At 53.8% G+C, this 20,376-nt stretch overlaps 1 protein-coding gene across 2 annotated transcripts in view; it reads right to left on the bottom strand.

Moving 5' to 3' along the window:
• Nucleotides 1-589: 589 nt before the first annotated feature.
• Nucleotides 590-20,376, bottom strand: part of THBS2 (thrombospondin 2) — a 28,149-nt gene continuing 8,362 nt past the window's right edge. Inside the window, exons 5-22 of one of the 2 annotated variants that reach the window (XM_033403968.2) lie at nt 19,844-20,040; nt 18,158-18,298; nt 17,489-17,585; nt 16,007-16,174; nt 15,584-15,760; nt 14,671-14,844; nt 14,059-14,186; nt 13,824-13,976; nt 13,187-13,405; nt 10,710-10,817; nt 9,777-9,936; nt 8,205-8,323; nt 7,372-7,606; nt 5,840-6,067; nt 5,092-5,363; nt 4,452-4,549; nt 3,193-3,332; nt 590-2,345 (exon numbers count right to left, since the gene is read on the bottom strand). In XM_033403968.2, coding sequence (XP_033259859.1) covers nt 2,338-2,345; nt 3,193-3,332; nt 4,452-4,549; nt 5,092-5,363; nt 5,840-6,067; nt 7,372-7,606; nt 8,205-8,323; nt 9,777-9,936; nt 10,710-10,817; nt 13,187-13,405; nt 13,824-13,976; nt 14,059-14,186; nt 14,671-14,844; nt 15,584-15,760; nt 16,007-16,174; nt 17,489-17,585; nt 18,158-18,298; nt 19,844-20,040 — 2,822 coding nt within the window. In that variant the 3' untranslated portion in view covers nt 590-2,337. The remainder of the gene's footprint in view (nt 2,346-3,192; nt 3,333-4,451; nt 4,550-5,091; nt 5,364-5,839; nt 6,068-7,371; nt 7,607-8,204; nt 8,324-9,776; nt 9,937-10,709; nt 10,818-13,186; nt 13,406-13,823; nt 13,977-14,058; nt 14,187-14,670; nt 14,845-15,583; nt 15,761-16,006; nt 16,175-17,488; nt 17,586-18,157; nt 18,299-19,843; nt 20,041-20,376) is intronic. The other variant, XM_004278849.3, reaches the window with a different exon arrangement.

Here is a 20,376-nt window from a genome sequence, read left to right as displayed (position 1 = left end):
CTCTCTGCACTGCTCTGTCCCCTGTCGGACAGCAAGAAGCAGCCGGAGGATGGATTTCCTAAGGTCGTGTCATAGCGCGTGACCCAGGCGGCTCCACAAACCATGATGAGACCTGCCTTAAACAGCTTCTTTCCGTGAAGACCCCAAACGGCATCTCAGCCTGAAAAGCGCACGAGGAAGAACTGTCACAGAGGAGGCTGTCCCTGGCCCAGGAGGCAAGGCATCAGCCGGGGCCCCTCTCCTCCCCCCCGGCAGGAGCCCTGCTAGCTCTTTAAAAAAGGGAGAGAGATTCATTTATAGAAAACCTTTTTACAATTTATTTCCTGTGATGAATCTTTAAAGTATAAAAATGAGTCTCTAGCTAAATGCAGGGTTTCAGTGGTGAAATTCTGACCATGTGAACAAATAAATAAATAGTTACAGTCTTTGTCAAAACAGAAGAGTTTCATCCATCTGTACGAGAAGTTTGTTTTTAAAAAAAAACATAAATAATTTACAAAAAAATATGGTACATTCTAAGTATTCACATCATCATCGTCCCACGCCACCGTACTGTTCAGGCAAACACCACCGACACAGGAAACCTACACGCTCTTCACAATCGTTACATTTAATGAAGTTCCCAACACGTCCTTGTCTTGGGAATACAGTTCCACCAAAAAAAGTAAAAAGTGCAGCAAAATGAAAAGTAAAATCAACCTCAAAGGAAGCAACAAATGCAACTTTATCAGACACACGAGCAAATGAAAACAAAGTCATGGAGCCGCTCCCTACTTGACAGAGGAGTGAAGTCGCTGTTAACAGGAAGAGAACAGTTTGTCCGCATCAGATCAACAAGACAAAGTCTTCTTCCTAAACCCCTATGTGGAGTGAGATTAACGAATAGTTTCTGCAGAAATGTCATGCAACTTAAAGCAAAAAATAAATCAGACCTGTGTGTATTACTATATGACTGATTCAGGGGTATGTCTGCCGAGACAACACTGGTTTATCCTCGGCATTCCAAGTCTTTAAAATCCTATGTACAGCAGATAACACTAAAAAATACTGAATTAAAGTCACTGGCAACAGTATATATTAAGGTTCCATTATAAACTCTTCATTATTATTCATTTATTCTATTACATTTTGCAGCATGTTTTATGATGACAACATAATATTATAAAGTCTTGTATTTTGAAGATATTTTGCTGTAACTGTATCTTTATATTATTATATGCTAGTTATATGTTTACTTTTAGATATTATACTTACATAAGTGCTACTTGTCATATTTAAAATAAGTTATTGGTGAACGGAACGGCATTCTATATTCACTTAATAAATATTAGCACAACATTTATAACTGGAACCTTAATGGAATGTGTTACCAAGTTAGGCAAAAGCAATCCGTCCGTAGTTTCTAAGCCTAGAATAGGGATTAGATGCCAAAATGCATTTGCTGATTTTTTCGCCTGCTGACTCGTCCCCAGCAGCTTGGAAAGGAGCTCCAGCAGGGATTCTAGGGATCAGACTTCGGAACCAAGTGACAACTGGCCACGAGTTCTCTCAGGTCCACAATGGCTGGCCGGGCAAACCACGGTGACAGCACTTCCCTAGGTCAAACCCTCACATAGACGAGGCTTTGCCAGGCCCACGTCTGCACCCACATTAGAGCCATTTTGCAAGGATATTCCTTCTTTGATGAGACAGCATCAATGAGGGCTTCCATTGTAGGACAAGAGAGTGGGGGAGGGGTATTCATTCATTCCCATAATTATTTTTGATGTTCCAATTAGTTACTTGACATCCCACATATGTGACTGGTATCTCCTGACCTCTTTCCGAAAATGGCATTATTCAGACTTGAGTTGACCCTTCTTTATAATTGACCTAACAGGATTTGGGTGCTCTCGCACCAAACTTAAGGCACTGGAAGTAGTGTAGCAATATTAAGCATAAATGCTTAATTTATGATAATTGCTTATACACAATATTCCCTTCAGCTCCATATACACATAAATAAAATAAGTACTTACATTTCATATGTAAACGTCATTCTTTTTAAACACACAAGAGAAAACAATGTAATACCATGCTCGATTTTCACTCCACATAAAGTCTCATGGATCATCAAACTGTCTTTCCTGTAGTGGGTTGATGTTCATCTTTTGTTTCCATTAATATTCATCCTCTGAAGGCACATGGGCTTGGGTTGATGACAGGAGGTGAAGAACCACTCAAGGTTGGGGTCAAGGACAGGAGGTCTGCTAGAGAGAAGCTGGGAACACTGGGATGGACTGAGGTGTCTGGGTAACGGCGTCTACAGTACTTTGCTGGAAATACAGCAAATCTTGTTCAGACATCTGCAAAACACAGTGAATGGAATTTGGGAGATTGGACCATGCATTTTGTTTTGCTTTATTTTTGTTTAACTATAACATAAAAATCACTATTTCTATTTAAAAAAAAAAAAAGGTTTCCACAATATGGATGGATGTGTGAATGGTTGAATGAATGGATGGATGGTGGATGGATGGATGGATAAATGGATGGAAGGATGGATGGATGGATGGATGGATGGATGGGTGGGTGGATGGATGGAACGAAGGATAGGGAAAAGAACACTCTACCAGAATCAAGAAGACAAATCAACATTCTTGTTGTGTGATTTTTGAGAAGTATCTCTGAGTCTTACTTACCTTATCTGTAGAATAGGGATATTTTCATATCTACATGAAGACACAGGCTTAGACCACATAGAAGCCAAGTTCCCTTCCAGATCTATAATATTTTGATTCAAATATGCTCCTAGAGTGATAACTAAAGACAACCTTTCCCCCCATCCTTCCTTCCTTCTTTCCTTCCTTCCTTTCTTTCTTTTATTCTAGCAAAGATAGCAATTTAAAATGCCATTAAGAGCCCAGAAGGTGTAGAAAATATAAAAAGCTACGGGATAGAGTAGAGTGGGACAAGTAGAGCCTGTGAATAACTTAAAAGTGTTTTTCCTACCAAAGACATTCACATTGAATTTAAAACAAACAAACTGACAGACAAAACCAACTCGAGCTGACCAAAACAAGACATCTGCCTGGCCGGCCGCCAGCTTATTTCCCTGATGTGTAGCTTTTGTAAGAGGAAAAGTAAAGTATGTGTTCCTTCCCCATCCCCTGTGTCACTCACGGCCACAGTGAATAATGTTCTCACACCCACCTCTGCATTCATACTTCAGGTCCGAGAAGTAGACCATTTCTTGAGAGAAGACAAACAGACCCAGCCGCCCACCAGCGTAGGTTTGGTCATAGATGGGTCCTGAGTCCGCCATGACCTGTTTTCCTTCATGCACTAAGACTCTGAAAACAGGGAAAAAAGAGAAAGAAAGAGAATGTCAGCTCTTTGAAGCACATTCACCAGAGGGCAGGAGGTCAGTCTTCTCCTCACGAGGCTGGCCAAGAGTAACACAGCACCACCCCAGAGCCCTCCTTCTTCCCTATGACTCATGACCATCACCCACCCCAGCATCCAAGTTGTCTCCACCTTCAGGAGCCAGGAAGAGTTTGGTGGAGTCAGGAGGCCCCTCCCTCTGCCTAACCCTAGCTCTAAGCCTCCCCCATGTCAGCAAGCTCCCGGCCTTCACACTGCACTGAAGCCACGAGCTCACCTGCTTCCGCCCCACAAACTGTGAGCTGTGCGATAGCAAGGACCAGGCTCCACCCTACACATACAGATGCGCTAAAGCTTCCCTGGTAGGAGAGGAGTGAACAAACAGGGACACTCCACAGAAACAGCACACCCCTGGCACCAGCCTGCGCCTCCCCTTCTAAGATGTGCTTGTTGTCACTGAGGACACGCACACACTCCTGGTGAAGAATCGGACTGGCTCATGCTCTCAGTGACTAAGTTTAACTTTGCAAAAACTTTAAATTTAAATCATCCGTGTTTCCTTTTATAAAATTAGAAATTGTCCCAGCTTAAAAAAAAAAAAGTTGATGACAAACGCTGTCACGCCAAGAGAACAAAATGCTGTTGGACTGATTTGTCAAGGTTTTGTTTAAGGTGTGTTTTAAATTCAGCCATTCACAATATCAGAAATAAATAGGAACCTGTGCACCGAAGAAATCACATGCTAATTCACAAAGATGCAGTTATTTTAACTGCACCCTCCCTCCCATGCCCATGATGTTCATTAGGAGGAGAGATGCTTATCACTTTCTGGGTTGTTTTAACAAGTTTGATTTTTCTTCTCTTCAACAGTTTTGTTGTTGCTTTTTTAAAAAACGTGAAGAAGATGCTGGACAGAAAACAGAAGGCACTTAAAGTGGAAGAATCCAGGCAACAGCATACAAGTTAGAATCCACTTTGGCTTATTTATCTGTTAACGTTCTAACTTGCCATCCAGTGGAAAGATGTTCTTGGAATGTGAAAATTACTTGGTAGAAATACAGCCGCTACCGAGCTACCCTCTCACCTACCTTATGTAACCTGTCTTAGGTCTGTGGGTCAGATGCCACCTGTAGGCAGTGTAGTCCTTCCAGCCAATATTTTTGGGGTCATGCCATAACGTGCGAACCTGAGGAAAAACATCACTTGTGAGTATAATTGGCACCCTGAGTCTTAACCACAGTTTTACGGCACAAGGGGGGGAGATAAAAACAGTACTCTGCTAAGTAATCCCTATGGCCCCTGCTGCCACATCTACCTCCGATATATTTCATATTATAAATCTCTAGCATGAGCAAAATCCACTGATAGGGAACAACGTAGTTCAGTGCAAAGAGCACAGGCACTTGGGCCGAGTCACAGATTCTCTACTTCCTCAATGTGGGACCTTGGGCAAAACACGTAAACGCTTGAAACCCTGCTCTCCCTTTTTCTATAAGGGAGTACGCTTATGTTTCATGTGCAAGAGGATTACCAATTGTGTTTATAAAACCACCAGGCATGGCATCTTTAATAAGCGAGGTACCTGATAAAAGATTATTCAAAGCACCGTGACTTGAGGTAAAATGAACAAAAACCGAGGTGGGGGTATTTTTGCAATGGGGCAGGTACTGCTCTCCTGAAAGCTCACAGCAGCTGCCGGCCTTGGTCAGAAGAGACCGTCCTCCTCACCTGTCCCTCTGTGTTCCCCGTGTGCCACAGGGCATTCCTCAGGTGCTCGCCTGTCCCCGTGGTGGAGTTCACCACTTTGAGGGACACCCCTGAGTAGCCGTACGCCCGGGTGGGCTGGTCTTCCCAGTACGTCTGAGTGACCTGCTTCCACATCACCACGTAGAAGCGGCTGCTGGACTGGTAGCCAAAGACGAAGCCAGCATAGTCGTCATCCCGGTCCGTGTTGACGTAGAATGTGCCGCTGAAGTCGACTGACCCAAACTCATCGAAACCTGGGGGCCAAAGGGAACATTTGGTCACAAAACCAGGTCAGAAACAGCCTTTTAGGAAATTACTGGATGAGCCCTGGGACCACTGGACGCAGGTGGAAAGAGGCTCTCCTCTTCCACCTAACTCAAGGTCTGCTCCTGTGGGATTAACAACACTTGTGGAATTTAATCTTTTTAGATCCCACTTACCGAGTTATGGCAGACCTTCACCACCCTAGGTAATAATTTACAGACCCAGTCCATAAAATGAAATGGCTTGCTGAATATTAAATCGCGGAGAATTTGGAGAGGCAAATAAGTGCTTCCCCAAGTTCTCCCGTCAAAAATATGTAGGCAGATGGTTTTACAAACCAAGGGAGGATGGGGGCTACCAGAAAGATCCACTGCTCCTGTCCACTCGGTTTTAAAGGGTAGCGCATGTGCCCTGTGGCACCTTGCAGGCAGGAACCGCAAGGGGTGGTGCGTGTTCTAAGGCTCACCAACAGCGATGCCAGGGTCGGAGTTGGCCGTCTGCACCAGCTCTTTGCCTTGATGGCGAATGACCCAGTTGGGATCGATCTGAGTGGTACCCTTGGGGTCCAGGTGGACCATCTGGAAGTTCCGGAAGTCCGTCTCACTGATGGCGTGGTTCTCAGGACACACGTCGTCAATATCGGGGATGTTGTCGTTGTCAAAGTCGTCTTTGCAGGCATCACCACGCCCATCACCTGTCACCAAGGACAAGCAGAGAAACACGCAAAGTAAGGGTTTGCTGTCCGCCTCTCTGTGTCTGAGAAAACTTAGCACATGATTCTCTGAAAATTCAAGGTTAGGTGCTTGGCAGGACCTGGACCTGCCTTCCTGGACCAGTGCCTGTAACCTCTGACATTTCACCCCAACGCTGTGAGGAGTCTGGATGCTCTTTTCAAAACGTTGCTGTGCTAAGCCCTGCAGCAAAGCACGCCCTAATCCAGTTCCTGGAGAGTCACTTCTCACTTCCTTCTGAACTTGAAACTGGGGGTACCAAACCTGAACGCTGCCAAGTGAAGTCAAGCTGAATTTCCAGCTTTTTCTCTGATAGTCTCCAGAACCTCTACTACTACCTAAATCACCCCTGCCTGCAATCTGTTTGGCACTGAAAGCAGAACTCCTTCATGAAAAATGATTTCCCTAGGGAGATGTGGACTTCTGTTTTTTGGAAGCATCTTGTCAAATTTTCTAATGAGGTGGGGATGTGGCCATGGGGCCGTGGACCAGCCTGGCACAGAGAGATGCCTGCTGAGACCTTCACAGCCGTGCAGTTCATGGTAATAGTGATGATCTAGATGACCACTTAGCACCGCAATTAGGCCATTGCAGTGCCTACTGCTTGAGAAGGAGGAAAAGATACCAAGTTCAACCGAATTTCCATCACATCCTTCAAATTACCCTTCAGTTCTGTTCAGTAACACACATCCACGCACTGGGTGACAGGCACACAATCACGCAAAAAGGAGCTTCCAAAACCCCTAAGACACCCCTGAGCACGCCAGCCTTGCCTCCATCCCAACCTCCCTCCTGGTAAAAGGCTGCTCGGTAGCCAGCAGGCGCCCCCTGCCCCACTGTGGGGACTGAAGCCGTCTGTCCTCTTGTCAAGAATGAGCTCTGTGCTGCTCTTGGGATGGGGGTGGGGGTGGTCCTTGGAGCTGCCCTTCAGTCAGTGAGTCTCCACGTGCCTCTGGGTCGTGTGGGCTCAAACACCCCACACCCCATCTCATCCACAGTGGATGTGTATCCCCCAGGCAGCACCCGGCTCAGCCGGGATTGCACCCACAGGCTCCAGCAGATGCCAGAGGACAGCCAAGCCACCACTGAGCCCAGCGGTGCACCTGCCACATTACCTGCCACGCTACCCGAGACTCCTGCCCCCTCCGGATCCTGTGCTCATGGACCACTTACTCACGTCAGCAGTCGGGCTACATACTTCTTTCTCCCGGCATTTCGCGCTCCCGCAACCTCTCTGCCCCTGCGGGGCGGCTGTCACAGGACCTACCGTCTGAGTCCTCCTGGTCGGAGTTGGCCACAAGCCGGCAGTTGTCCCTGTCGTCGGGGATGCCGTCGTTGTCATCGTCCGAGTCACAGGCGTCCCCCTTGCCGTCGTGGTCATGGTCGGCCTGGTTGGCGTTGGAGATGTAGGGGCAGTTGTCCTGGTTGTTTTGGTGTCCGTCCTCGTCGATGTCCTCATTGTTGTCACACTGGTCACCCACGAGGTCGTTGTCTACGTCGGTCTGGAAGACAGAGTTCAGGGACAGCAGCAGTGAGCATCCAACCAGTGAAGCAGATGCCAGGCTGAAAGTCTCCGAGGGCGCGTGGCCGGTACCACCTCACCCCCGACGTGAGCCGTGACCGCAGAGAGGAAACGGTCTCTCTCCATCCTAACCCATCTCCCTACGGGGATTCACTTTCTTTAAGGAAGACTGGAAAGAATGAGCTGCAACAGAATCAAGTCCTTTCTGACAACCTCTGCTGCAACACGTTCTAGGGACTACATCCGTATGTTACGTTCTCACCGTGTCTTCCAAAGGCACAACTGGAAAAGCAGCCAATTCCTATGTTTGCATCAGGGAAATACGGAGATAATTAGATGAAGACTCTCTCCTTTCAGACAGTGGGACAAAGGCACCCACTCATCTGGCCAGTGGCCACGGAGATAGGAGTCATGCTCAGACCTGAGTTCAATGTTTTCAATTACAGTGATTGAAAAGCCTGTGCTGTCGCGTCCTGACAGGTGGATGAAAAGCTGCAAAGCCGCGCCCGTTCTGTGACTGAGAAGCTCCTCTGCCCCCGCTGCTCTTAGCCACACCTGATCAGTCGCCCGTCAGTTACCTGGTCTGGGTTGTGCACCAGGGGGCAGTTGTCGCAGTGATCGCCCACGCCGTCCCCGTCGGTGTCCCTCTGGTCAGTGTTGTAGACGTAGGGACAGTTGTCTCGCTCATTGAAGACATCTGTAGGATTCAGGGGGAAAACAGAAGCAAATGGAGTTTAGAAAAGGCACGTTGCTTTTCCTATCTCAGTAAGCAACGTACGGCCAAACTTTTGTTTAATAAAAAAATGATCTAAGAAATCATAAAATGTAAAGATTATTAGATTCATGGCAGATTTCCCATTAAACTTAAAATTCCCTTAGTTTGAAGCAGAACCAACTCTCAGAGGTTTCTGGATGACAATACACACGGAGGGCTGACGAGTGAGTCATCACAGCGTAAACATCAGAGTCCTCACGCGGACTGTTTGCCCTAACGTCCATTCAGAAAATTGGCATCGCGCTCCTAGGACCTGATCAGCTTCCGGGGCCCCACAGCCTCATCTGTTCCCTACGTTAGCAGGAAAATAACAATGGCAGAGACTGACAGGGGGGTTAGCTATAGTGCCTTACACCCAGAAATCTGAAAATAGATAATGAATTTCATCAACTTTGGGGTTATGAAAACTGAGTTAACAGTAATCAGGCTCGAAGGGCAAAGCAAAACCTCACAAATCAGTGAGTCAGCAGGAAAGCTTGAGCCAGGCTAGGCGGCTGTCTTATCCTGGCAGATGGGGGGAGGCAGGGGGCGAGGCAGTGAGAAAGGACCCCTGAGATATGCAGGGGGTCAGACCTCACAGACGGAGGACTGGAGGAGACGCCCGGCTGCTGGAAAGCCGTAGAAAGCGGCACGGCCGGACGCTGTCTTGGCGCCGGTGGAAGCTGGTCGGTGTGATGTCAAGTTACACCAAGAAAGTAGCCAGGAGACAAACGCAGGTTGGGGTGGGAGGGCGGAGTCAGAGGGAGTGGGTGTGAGTCTGTCCCAGCTGCTTCCTGAGCGTCAGACGCCCAGGGCGAGGCTGTGCTGTGAGGTGTGGAGCTCATGCCCGCGGCACTGGCATCTAGGGTTAAATAGCCGGGCGGTGTCGCATGTTTCTGAAGTCCGAGGGTACCGGCAACCCCTCGGGGAGGCTTTGCAGTGAATGATTCAATGAATGGCCAGAAATACAGCGTGGAGGGAACAAAGCTGTCCTCAGGCCTTTCTCAGAAGCACGGTTGGGTCAGGACAGGGTACTGGGTTCCTGGGGCTGTGAACGGACGTGGACCTGGGAGAAGACACCAGGACTGGCCACAAGGACATGGGACAAGAGCTCAGGGCCAGGAAAGGAAGATGCCAAACGCATAGTTTTCCAAAGGGGGAAACTAGGCCGGCGACCTGAGGCCAGCGTCCTGAGGCCGGCAACCCCTTCCAGGACCCCACGGGGACAGGGGCCGAATGAGGCTGGGACCCTATGAGCAAAGCGCCATGGATCGTGTTGTCTCGTGTCAGTGCACAGGGGAAGCTGGGCTTATGCAGTAACAGAATAGAGCACGGAGCCTGGGACCACCGCCGACCGTGAGCCCTGAAGCCCGTCGGGAGGACGCGCGGGACTGACCGTCCCCATCGATGTCCACGGAGCAGGCGTCGCCCTCCCCGTTGCTGTCCGTGTCGATCTGCGCCAGGTTGTGCACGTAGGGGCAGTTGTCACAGCGGTCCCCAACCTCATCTTTGTCGTAGTCGAACTGACGTGGGTTGAAGACAAGCTGGCAGTTGTCCTAGAGAGAAAGTGAGGGAAGACTTTGAGAAATAGGGTAGGGGTATTTGTTGAATTACTTATAAAATGGCTTAGCACTTACAGGCTATGTATTCAGAGTAGATCAAGATGATCAAGGCAGCGATAAAGTACCTTGGCAAAGGTGGCCATTGCTGACACTTTCTTGATATCAAAGCATTTGATAATTATTTATGCATCTGTCCCTATGAAAAATTCTGATATTTTCTATAGTAAAGGTGACCTAGCACATATTTCATGGTGAGGATAGAAACATAAACGTCAAGGGAATGAACGAATGAGTGAGTTAATGGATCGGTGGAAGCCAGACGCAGTAAACCTGTGGATAAGAAGTTAGCCTCTGTCTCTGCTAGTGCTGAATTACGGACTAACGTGTCAGAGCACTTATGTCTGCAACACTTCTCTCGGGAAATGGTAACATCTAAATTCTGCCCTAAAGGCAGGGAGTGGCAATATCGCTCATCCCAGGCAGCCCCCATCGCTGCCACCTGCCCCAGAAGCAGGGGGGATAAGTCCCTTTTATGCAACTAAAGGTAAACTAAACCACTGAAAGCGCTTCTGACAGAGCACCCCAGGCGGCTCCATGCTCGGGCTGCCTCGTGTGCTTGTGCGAAGGACAGACGTTCCCTGTCGGTGACTTTCCGTTACTAGCCCAGGAGCGCTAAACCCGGCAGTTCACGGGGACCCCTGGGTGCAGAGCACTGCGCTCCCCCACTCCTCAACCGGAGGGCAGGTGCCCAGGTGGTGCGGACCCACCTTCTCATCGCTGACGCCGTCGTTGTCATCGTCATCGTCACAGGCGTCCCCGATGCCGTCCTTGTCAAAGTCTTCTTGCCCAGAGTTAGGCAGGAGGGGGCAGTTGTCCTGCAAGCAGAGGAAGCAGGCTAGTTACAAAAACATTCCCAAGAGCCCGCTTCTTTCAGATGAGATGGTGAGGGCGGAGCCAGCGACATCACGCCAGGCACCTGTCCTCGCGGGAGCAGGACGGAGACGCCGCGGCCCCGCGTTTCCCCTCAGGTGCTGCTCTAGGACCGACATCACCACCGCCAGTGAGCTGAGGCAAAAGAAGCCTGTGTCCTGAGCTCGGGATTCCTGTATGCAGCTGAATGACTGCGGGAACCAGGAGAGAATGAAAATACAGGACAGGGCAGAGCCTCCCGTCCCACTGCTTCCCACAAACTCCAAGCGTCCATCCAAAAGCCAAGGTCATAAACCTTCAACCCTCACTAGCCAACGGGTGGCCTAGAGTCTCTGTTCAGGAACCGCAGCCCAGCTCCCCAAACCATCTCCCTGATTCAGCTCTGCCCAAGAAGTGGAGAATTCCCATAACGGGGGAAAAAAGTCATTTTGTTTCAGTCCAATGATATAAGGACTCAAACCCGAGCTGTACAGACACTGCAGCCTGAGGGAGCTGGAAACACCAGGAGAGGGTCCACGTGAAGGTGTTTCGATGCCATTAACACAGGTGTCCCAGAAGCCCCAGGGGTTCAAGGGGGTCAGGGGTCTCATCAGAAGCACAGCCCAGGGCCATGTCTGGAGCCAAGCTTCAACTCCAGCCCGTGAAGGAGGAGAGCATATTCCTGTGGTGTGGACACAGGTCCTGACGGAGGGACTCAGCACCTTTGCAGGGATGAGTAAGGGAACCTCTCAGACGGGGTGAGGGGGCTTCCCATGAACTGTCTTACTTTTGCATCTGTTTGTTCCCATAAGTTATATTTAATGCAAATATAATGTGCAAATTTTGATGTGCCACCTTTTTAGTTATTAAATTCCTGTCTGAAGTTCCACAAAAATGAAAAACAAAGAGGGTGTCCTTCGCCTCGTGGACACCTTCCATTGTTCCTGCTACGGTACCAGGGCATCCTGGGTCCCTAGTGGAACTCTTCATCAGTAATCGCATCCAATAGGCACCCACTTCCTGCGGGGATTTCCAGGCTTGACACCTGACCTTGTTAGGTCAGGAAATGTGGTCAGGGAGATACAGTGAAGGTTGCAAACTTTGTCTCTGTTATTTCAAAGCAGATTCACTTTTTGTTTCAGTCAACACCTGCCATCTTTAATCAAGAGGGCGAAAGATAAAATGTAAAACTCTCTTTACTCAAAATTCACAAGAACAAATCAATATTAAATAGATTAATATATGTACATTTGCAAGTAATGTCTTTTGTGAGTTTGTACTACTTATATTTCTGAAGCTTCTAAGGTATAAAACTTCACTGAAACGTTTTGGTACACCTTGTTTAGTGGTCTGAATGGTGGTCCCCTAAATATATGCCATGTCTTAACCTCTAGAACCTGTAAATTGTTACCTTATATAGCAAGAGTGGCTATCACCTTACATGGTAAGGCTAATATCACCTTATATGCAAAAGATGCGCTTGATGTGAGGGTCTTGAAAGGACGAGTTTACCCTGGAGTATCCAGATGGGCCCTAAATACAACCACGTGTGTCCTTATAAGGGCGTCAGGGGGAGTTTGAGACAGATGCACAGAGGAGCAGGCGGAAGCAGAGGTTGGGGTGGTGTGTCCACAAGCCACGGACACCTGGAGGGCCCAGAAGCTGGGAGAGGCTGGAAGGACCCTCCCCTGGGGGCTCCAGGCGAGCCCAGCCCTGCCACGCCTTGACCTCAGACTCCTGGCTCCGGACGTGAGAGGGTGCAGTCCTGCCTTTTAAAACCACCAGGTTTGTGGTCATTGGCTGCAGTGGCCCCAGGAAAGGACTCCACCCCGTTACAGGCCCTAAGGAAGCCCCACTCACCCGGGGGCCCTGACCGCTTCCTGTGTGCAGCACATGGGGGTCTTTGCAAAGAAAATTGTGTGCTAGGCTCTGTGTGACCACAGCCCGGCCCACCTGCAGACCTCAGGCCCCCACAGCCTTGGAGGAGGGTGGGGCCTGTTTACATCGCCCCACCCCCAATGATTCAAGCCTCTTTGTATCAGTTAACAAACATGTACTAGGCTCCGCGTCCTCTCCCAGCTCCCAACAATCAGCTGCTTTTCCAGAGTGGTCCTGGAATTTGCAGAAACCCACTAGGCAGACGCCTTGGAGGGGCTAGTGGGTGGGCAGTGACACCCCAGCTCCCGTCAGCTTCGGGGGTGGGGACCACGCAGAGTGCAGGGCCCACACGGAGCCTCTGACTGTTTGGACCCGTAGAGGCACCTCCAGGGCCACAGCTGCCCCGAGCTGGAACCGCTGGGGCCTGAGGAAGGGGGACCCCCTGCCACACCCTCACCTTGATGCAGTGGTAGGTGGCGTTGGTGGCGCAGACCAGGTTCTTGTTGGGCCAGCCATCCAGGTCTGAGTCCTCCCCGCAGATGAGCCCGTCGCCCGCGTAGCCCGTCTGGCACTCGCACTTGTACATGGGGTCGCTGAAGTGGCCCAGGTAGATGCACTCCGCATGCCTGTGGCAGTTGTGGCTCTTGTCCTTGCAGGGGTCCTCAGGCTCACACAGCTGCGGGAGGGCCGAGCGTGTCAGGACGCGTGCTGACCCTGACCCTGACCCTGACGGGAGGGCCGCGTGCAGGGCGCAGGGCTCCCGGCCACCCACGGGATGCTGAGGAGGGGCAGCGTCCAGAGACCCAGGGCTCTGCTCCCCTGGAAGGCCCCGAGCAACAGCAAGGTCACGTCGGGCCTCCGGTGGCGCCTGGGGTCACGGGGAGACCACGAGTCCCCACCCTGGCCCTCTGGGATGCTGTGCGTGAAAACTCAGCCCTGTGGTCCCTGCGGGTGGGGTCGCGCTGGCCGGCAGAGTGAGACCGTCTCTCCCCCAGGTCGCCGTCCCCGCTCCTGTCCCGTCCACCCTCCAGTCCCAGCTCCCGCCTGACTGTCCTGCTGTCTCTAACAGGAGCTCGGAAGGCCGAGCAGCTCACCTGCTTCTCCGTCCTGGCCGCCTCCAGGCCGACGCCGAAGGGCTGGCTCCCCTTGTAGCGCGGGGGGCAGGGCAGGCAGTGGAAGCCAGGGTTGGTGTTGACGCAACGGTGCGCCTTGCTGGTCGTGAAGCACACGTCGGTGACCAGAGCGCACTGCGGGGACCAGCGGGCCAGACGTGAGCCCACGCTCCCCACCTCCGAGGCACGCCCCGCCGCCTGGGAAGGGGGCACCTACCTCGTCCAGGTCCTCGCAGTGGGTGCCGTTGCCCAGGAAGCCCAGCGGGCAAGAGCCGCAGGACCAGGACCCGTCGGGGAAGCTGCGGCACTCGGCTCCGGGGAAGCAGGGGTTGGACAAGCAGCCGTCTGCACGGAGGAAGCAGAGCAGAGTCAGCAGCCGCCACCAGGTGGCGCCGTAATGAACCCACACACGAGGCCCGGGTGATGCCCTTCACACACTCCGGGGTTCAGCTGTGGAGAAACTGAGTGAGTTAGGAAGATGCTGGGGACAGCCACCAAAAGTCACCACCTCCAAGAGTAAAGCGTCGGAGATGTAGGGGTGACGGGGCCCGCGTGCTCTGTGGCCGCACTACCTACGATGCTCCCTTCTGCGCGCCATGCTTTCTGCCTTCACGTAAAAAGGCCAGAGGAACACGAAGCAGAGCGTAAAGCTTCACGTGTGTAGAACGGATTTTTCTTCTCTGTATTTTCCAAGCATTTTTATACATTTAATCAGAATTAAAACCCAACGGTGTCTTCAAAGACGCCTGCGGCTGGAGCGTCCAGGCCCCACAACAGACGCCCGTCGGCCGAAAGGCTGGAGGCTGCGGCCCGTCCCGTGCACACCCACCTGCGGGGCAGCTCCTCCTATTACACATCTGATGCTCCGTGACGTCGCCGACGCAGTCCTTCCCTCCGTGCTGGGGCTCCGGGCTGTTACAGATGCGTGTCCGCTCCCGGATCCCTCCGGCACAGGTGACCGTGCAGGCCGACCATGGGGACCAGGGGCTCCACCGACCGTCGACTGGGGGAGAGAGGACAGAGGGGTCACTCTGGGGGCGTGGCCTGTGCTGGGGGCTCAGGACAGAGAGCCTGGGATAAGGCCACGCCTCCACACGTGGAGGAAGCCTGGTAGGAAAGTCCTCTCAGGACCGTATGGTCAGGGAGGGATGAAGATGATGACAGTTCACTTGTTTCGTTTTGTCTCTGGGAAGGGAAATCACACAATCTTCTGTGCTCAGAACCTGGGACCACTGACCGGGGGCCGCTGGCTATGGGTCCACCCCTGCCACGGGCAAGAGGTGCTCACGTCTGAAAAGCTGTGCGGAGCTGAGTTTCATTTTAAAAGGCTGTCGCTCATCATCAGTACAGATAACTCAGTAGGGAGAAGACTCACAGCACAGCCTTTTCTGGGCGAAGACCCTGCCCATGTCCCAGAGCAGGCCTGGTACAGGGAGCACGTGTCCTCCCAAACCCAGGCCCCAGATGCCCCAGATGCAGGGGGGCCGCCTCCTGAGCCCCCCTCCTGTGCCTGCTGTCACTTCCCCCTCAGTCCCGGCCTATTTCTGCTCCATCGTGGATTAACTGGAGTTTGTTCTGGGGAGGTCAGAGCTGAGCACCGCAATGGGCATCCACCCCAAGGCCCAGCTTCCAGAAACCAGCCGACCGAGAGGATCCCAGTGCCTTGACCTCGCGGGGCCGTGCCGGGCCTGTGTCCTGCTAAAGGCCGGCCGCGAGCCCGGACCCCGCCCTTGTCCACTCACCCGGGCAGGGCGGGCCCTGGCAGGCCTTGGTCTCGCGGCCGCTGCCCTTGCAGCTCCGCCCGCCCATCTGTGGCACTGGTGAGTTGCAGAGCCGGATGCGGGTGACATTGCCGACCCCACAGGTCACGGAACAGGAGGACCACGGCGACCAGTGGCTCCAGCCACCATCCTGCCGGACTAGCACATGGAGGGAACAAGGACATCAGAGGCTCAGGGCGCTGAGTGAGAGGCGGGGCTGACCCGTCCCGGGAGTCTGCCCATCAACCAGGCAGGAGTGGGGAGCCCAGCTGGGGAAGAGCAGGGTGTGTGGGCCACATGGAGCCCCTCCCAGAAAGGGCAGCAGCAGGGGGTCTCTGGACCCCCAAGACCCCAGGGGCTGGGCCCTGTCCCCCACCCCGGGCCGGCCCGGCCTCTGACACTCACTGCGGTGGTCGCACTTGCCCAGGCTGCACGACCGCGTCTGGATGGATGGCCCCAGGCAGGTGTTACTGGTGACATCGCAGGACCGCCCCCTCTGCTGGGTACCAGGCCCGCAGGTGGCAGAGCACTCCGTCCACTCCGCCCATGGGGACCAGCCGTCCTCGCCGTCTGCTGGGGGGAGCACCACTGCCCATCAGACCTCCCCGGGGACTGCCCCACACAGCAGAGCCCAGCCCTGGGCTCCGAGCTGCATGCCCCAGGTGGGTGCTGGCAGCGGGCAGACAGCAGGGCCGCCCCACGTCTGTCCCAGGGTCGGAGCGCAGGGGCCGCCCTCCCAGGAAAGGGAAGCAGGGGGATGCACAAGGAGCTTGGCCAGAAACCCAGGGTCTACTGGCAGGAAAGGGGTCTGTGGTTGCTTCTAACGGCCTCACAAAGGAGAGCGCTGAACCCTGTCTGCACAAGCTTTCGCTGGAGTTGCTAAGATGTAAGCTATTTCCACCTGCACCTCCATGTGCTGATTTATATATGGTGATGAAACTTCAATTTTTGGTTGAAATTACAGGACACTAAATTTCATTCCAAATACTTTAAATTGGAACAAGTTAAATAAAAAGGCAATTTCTTGCCAAGAAATTCTTCACAGGAAATTATCAATCTCTGAATAACAGAAAAGTTGTACCTTAATGCAAGAGATCGTTCTGGTAAATAGTAAATGCTACGATTCAACGTCTCAGAAGCAGCAAGAGAAGAATTTGAGGAGACCCTTCCTGGGCTTTTACTCAACAACGTGAAACGGCTCCCTCTGGGCAAAAGTGGGCCCTCGGGCTCCCGCAATCACACTGTTACTCTCTGTAGCAGGTCCGATTTGGTCTCTGTTTAACACCTAATATACGTCAGGCACTTTCGTACATATTGTGCTGTTTATTTTCATCCTAAACTAAGCCTGTGTCATGGGGACACTCATTCTGTATTTTACAGATGAAGAATCTGAACCCTGGAAAAGCCACATTTTGCTCAGATTCATGGAGGGGCAGAGCCTGTGCTCATGTCCGTGGGCTCCCCGAACACGGAAGCTGCCCAGCCCCGCCCGGGTCACCAGACTCAAGGACCCCCAGACCAGGATGAGGGCCAGACAGTGAAAGACAAACAGGACACGCAGAGCAGCAACCGATTCAGTCAAGGCTGCCGGTGACACCACGAGGAAGGGGGTGGGGAGCCGGTGTGAAGGAGGCTCAGTTGCTCCAGGGTCAGCTGGGGAGGGCGATGGGGGACTCAAAACAGAGGCGGGGGCTGTGGCTTTGGATCAGCACAGGAGGGAAGGCTGAGGAGGACCAGGGCCACTGCGACCCCAGAGCCACGAGCATCTGGGCGCTTCAGGAAGACCTCGGAGCCCTGGCCCCTGTGAGACCGTCCGACACAGACCCGCATGGTCCCACAGCCGGGGCCGCTAGGGCCGAGGCCGCCGCCCGCCCGCCGGGCACTCACCGTGGAAGCAGGAGGGACAGCACTCGCCGTCCACAAACGACGGGTCGGCGCACGTGGCGGGAGGGCAGCTGATCTGGTGGCAAACGGTTTTAAATTTCTGCAAGGAAAAGAGGCATTTATGTCACTCATTTAGGAACATGAACACTGACCCAGGGCTGGACTGGAAGGGTTGGCAGGAAGGCTGGAGGTCTCTGCCCACAGACCCCGCCGGTTACAGGGACGCGAGCGCATCTCTCGCCGCGCGCACGCTCCTTTCTCCGTCCGCGGAGCCGCGGGCACGGGGCCTTCCGCGCGCTGCGGGCGGGGGGACGCACAAGGTCGCAGCGGCGTCTGGTGTCCAGGCCCCCAGCAGTGGAGACCAGGTGCCAGGACATAAGGAAACTAAGCATCATGTTGTGTCGTGGGCAGTGACCCCATCCCCAGCGGCTTGTGCCGAACCCGAGGCCCTTGCAGGACCGAGTGGCCTCAAACACAAAGATGTGGGGGACCGGCCAGCCATCGGGTGACACTGGCTGCACCCTCCCCGGCTCTCTGGGCGCAGAACCACGGGGGCACTCGGGCCTCATTGGAGGTGGCCCCCTTCCCCACGCCCCACACGCGGCGCGGGGAACAGAGAGCAGGAAGCCTCCAGCCCGGGGCCGCCGCCAGGAGACCACGTGCCCGTCTCACCTTGCAGGTGCACTTGGTGCAGCTGTCCACCACCCAGGTTTCATTCTCCGCAAAGAACCTGCCGTCCTGCAAGCAGGCGGACATGTTCCTGGTCTTGGCGGGTCCTCCAATGAGCTCCCAGAGAAACCGGTTGTCATTTGACTGGAAAGTGGAGGGAAGGAGGTCAGCACAGCCACAGCAGGCTCTGCAGCCATCGCACACGGGCAGATGCAGGACGTGCAGTCGTGAAGGAGCCTCAGGCTGGACCAGGGGGGACGGGGTCCCTCCCACCACCCGCAGCTGAAAACTAAGGTTCAATTCTTGAATTCACCCATTCTTCCAAGTGTGACAGACACGGCTGTGATAGCACAACGGCAAAGGCAAACAGACATAAGCCCTGCTGTCATGGGGGTTACAGACTGCAGGAAACAATGCAAAGTTTAAAAGAAAATCAACTAGTGAAAGTTACACCATTTGTCCCCTGAGCACGTGTGTTGTCACCTCCCTCCTTCTAGGCACCCTGCTCCCGCTAACATCTCTGATCTGGGGATAATGGGCGCTTTGAGAATCACCTAAAAGATATGCCCCCCCCCCTCTGGCGCAAAATGGACAGAAACACACCATCCGGATGTTTTTGTGTGATTCAGGGAGCTGGCGAATTTCCTTAATCCCCAACTCCAATGTAGGTAAACTTCTCCAGAAGCTCTTTTCAGCTGAAAGCGAGATGCGTCAGGGGCAAAGGCTCCCCCGCTCCTGTCTCGGCCTCCCTTCTGCAGCCCCTCCCCCGCCGGGACCCCCCGGACGCCACCGGCACCAGCAGGGCTGAGGCTCTGTGTCCTGAAGCAGCCAGTTAGAGGTCACACGCCACGTGCAGCTCATGGGAAGGCCCTCCACGTTTACGAAGATGCCCGCCCAGCAGGGCCCCCGCCTGCGGGTGACCCTGGTCTCAGCGCCCCCAGCCCTGGAGGCTCCCTGAAGTGGTGAGCGCTGGGCGGGGAGGGTGCTCTCCCCCGCCCCCCCCCCCACCCCTGCCCCCATCCAGCACGTGGTAGGACATCCCAGAAGCCACACTCGTTGTGGGTAGTGCCCAGCCAGCACCCCAGCTGTGCAGAAGTGCCCCATCCAGGGCCCTTGGGTGGAGCAGAGCCTCAGGGGCCTGGCGACCCCTCCCCTCTGTATTCTTCCCCTCGGAGCCGCCCCGGGGCACAAGCTTCCTTCAGCTGAGCTCAGCCTGAGGTCTACATGGCGGGAGGATGGGCCCACGGAGGCTGCTTACTGCCAGCAACCTGCTCTGAGCCCTGAGGCGCGCTTGCTAAGACCTGAGGCACGCGTTCTGCCCCTTGACGAGCTGCGGAGAGGAGACCCATCTGCCTGTTACGGCCTCGAGGCTTCAGGGACGGCTCCGCTCTGAATGCCATTCTTTAGGTGAACGCACTTCCCTCGGGTGCAGGCTTCCTGTTTCCTGGGAGACGAACCCCCAGGGTTGAAGGACTAAGAGGGAGGCTCGTGGCCGTGAGCACATTTTCCATAAGCACCCCTCCCCCGCCCTCCAGCCACACGTCCGGGACCAGCAGCCTGGTCGTCAGGGAGCCGGGTGGTTACTCCCGGCTAGCAGTGGCTAGTCGGGGGTAGTGGTGGAGAGAGTGCTGGTTAACGGTGGACAGCCGAGGTTACTCGTGGTTAGAGGAGGGTCCCCGGGGCACCCACCACTTTGCGCAGGTTCTCGTGGAGCTGGTTCACGATGACGTGCAGCCCCGACAGCTCCCTGATCAGGCTGCCCAGCTCCTCGCAGGAGTGCTCGCACACCTCCGGGCCCTTGGCCTCGCTCTGGCCCACGTGCTCCACGGAGACTGGGGGGCTCAGGTGCAGCGTCTCCGTGTTCTCGCTGATGGCGTTGGCTTCGGCTGTGGGGAAGACACGGAACGGTGAGCCCGCTGGCCTCCGGCCACAGCCTGGCCGGGCCCGCGGGGCGCTATCAGGAGCACTTGAGCTACACGGGCGCCAAGAGCCCGAGAGCTGGAGGAGGTGTTTCCCGTTGCAGCCCTGCTTGTACCAGAGGGCGCTGCTAACCTCGCAGCACCGTGGAGACTGAGCCCCAGACACCACCCACGAGCAGAGCGAGCGGTCAGCTCAGGGATGGAGAGACGCAAAAAGCCAGAGACCTACAGCTGCATCACGCATCGTGCTCAAACTCATTAGAGGCAACAGTTTCCTGTTTTTCTTGTTTTTATATAAATATT

Source organism: Orcinus orca, chromosome 12, assembly GCF_937001465.1.
Source record: "Orcinus orca chromosome 12, mOrcOrc1.1, whole genome shotgun sequence".
In the NCBI taxonomy this organism is placed as follows: domain Eukaryota; kingdom Metazoa; phylum Chordata; class Mammalia; order Artiodactyla; family Delphinidae; genus Orcinus; species Orcinus orca.
Note: the sequence above shows the minus strand (reverse complement) of the source record. Positions and strands in the feature narration are given on the sequence as shown.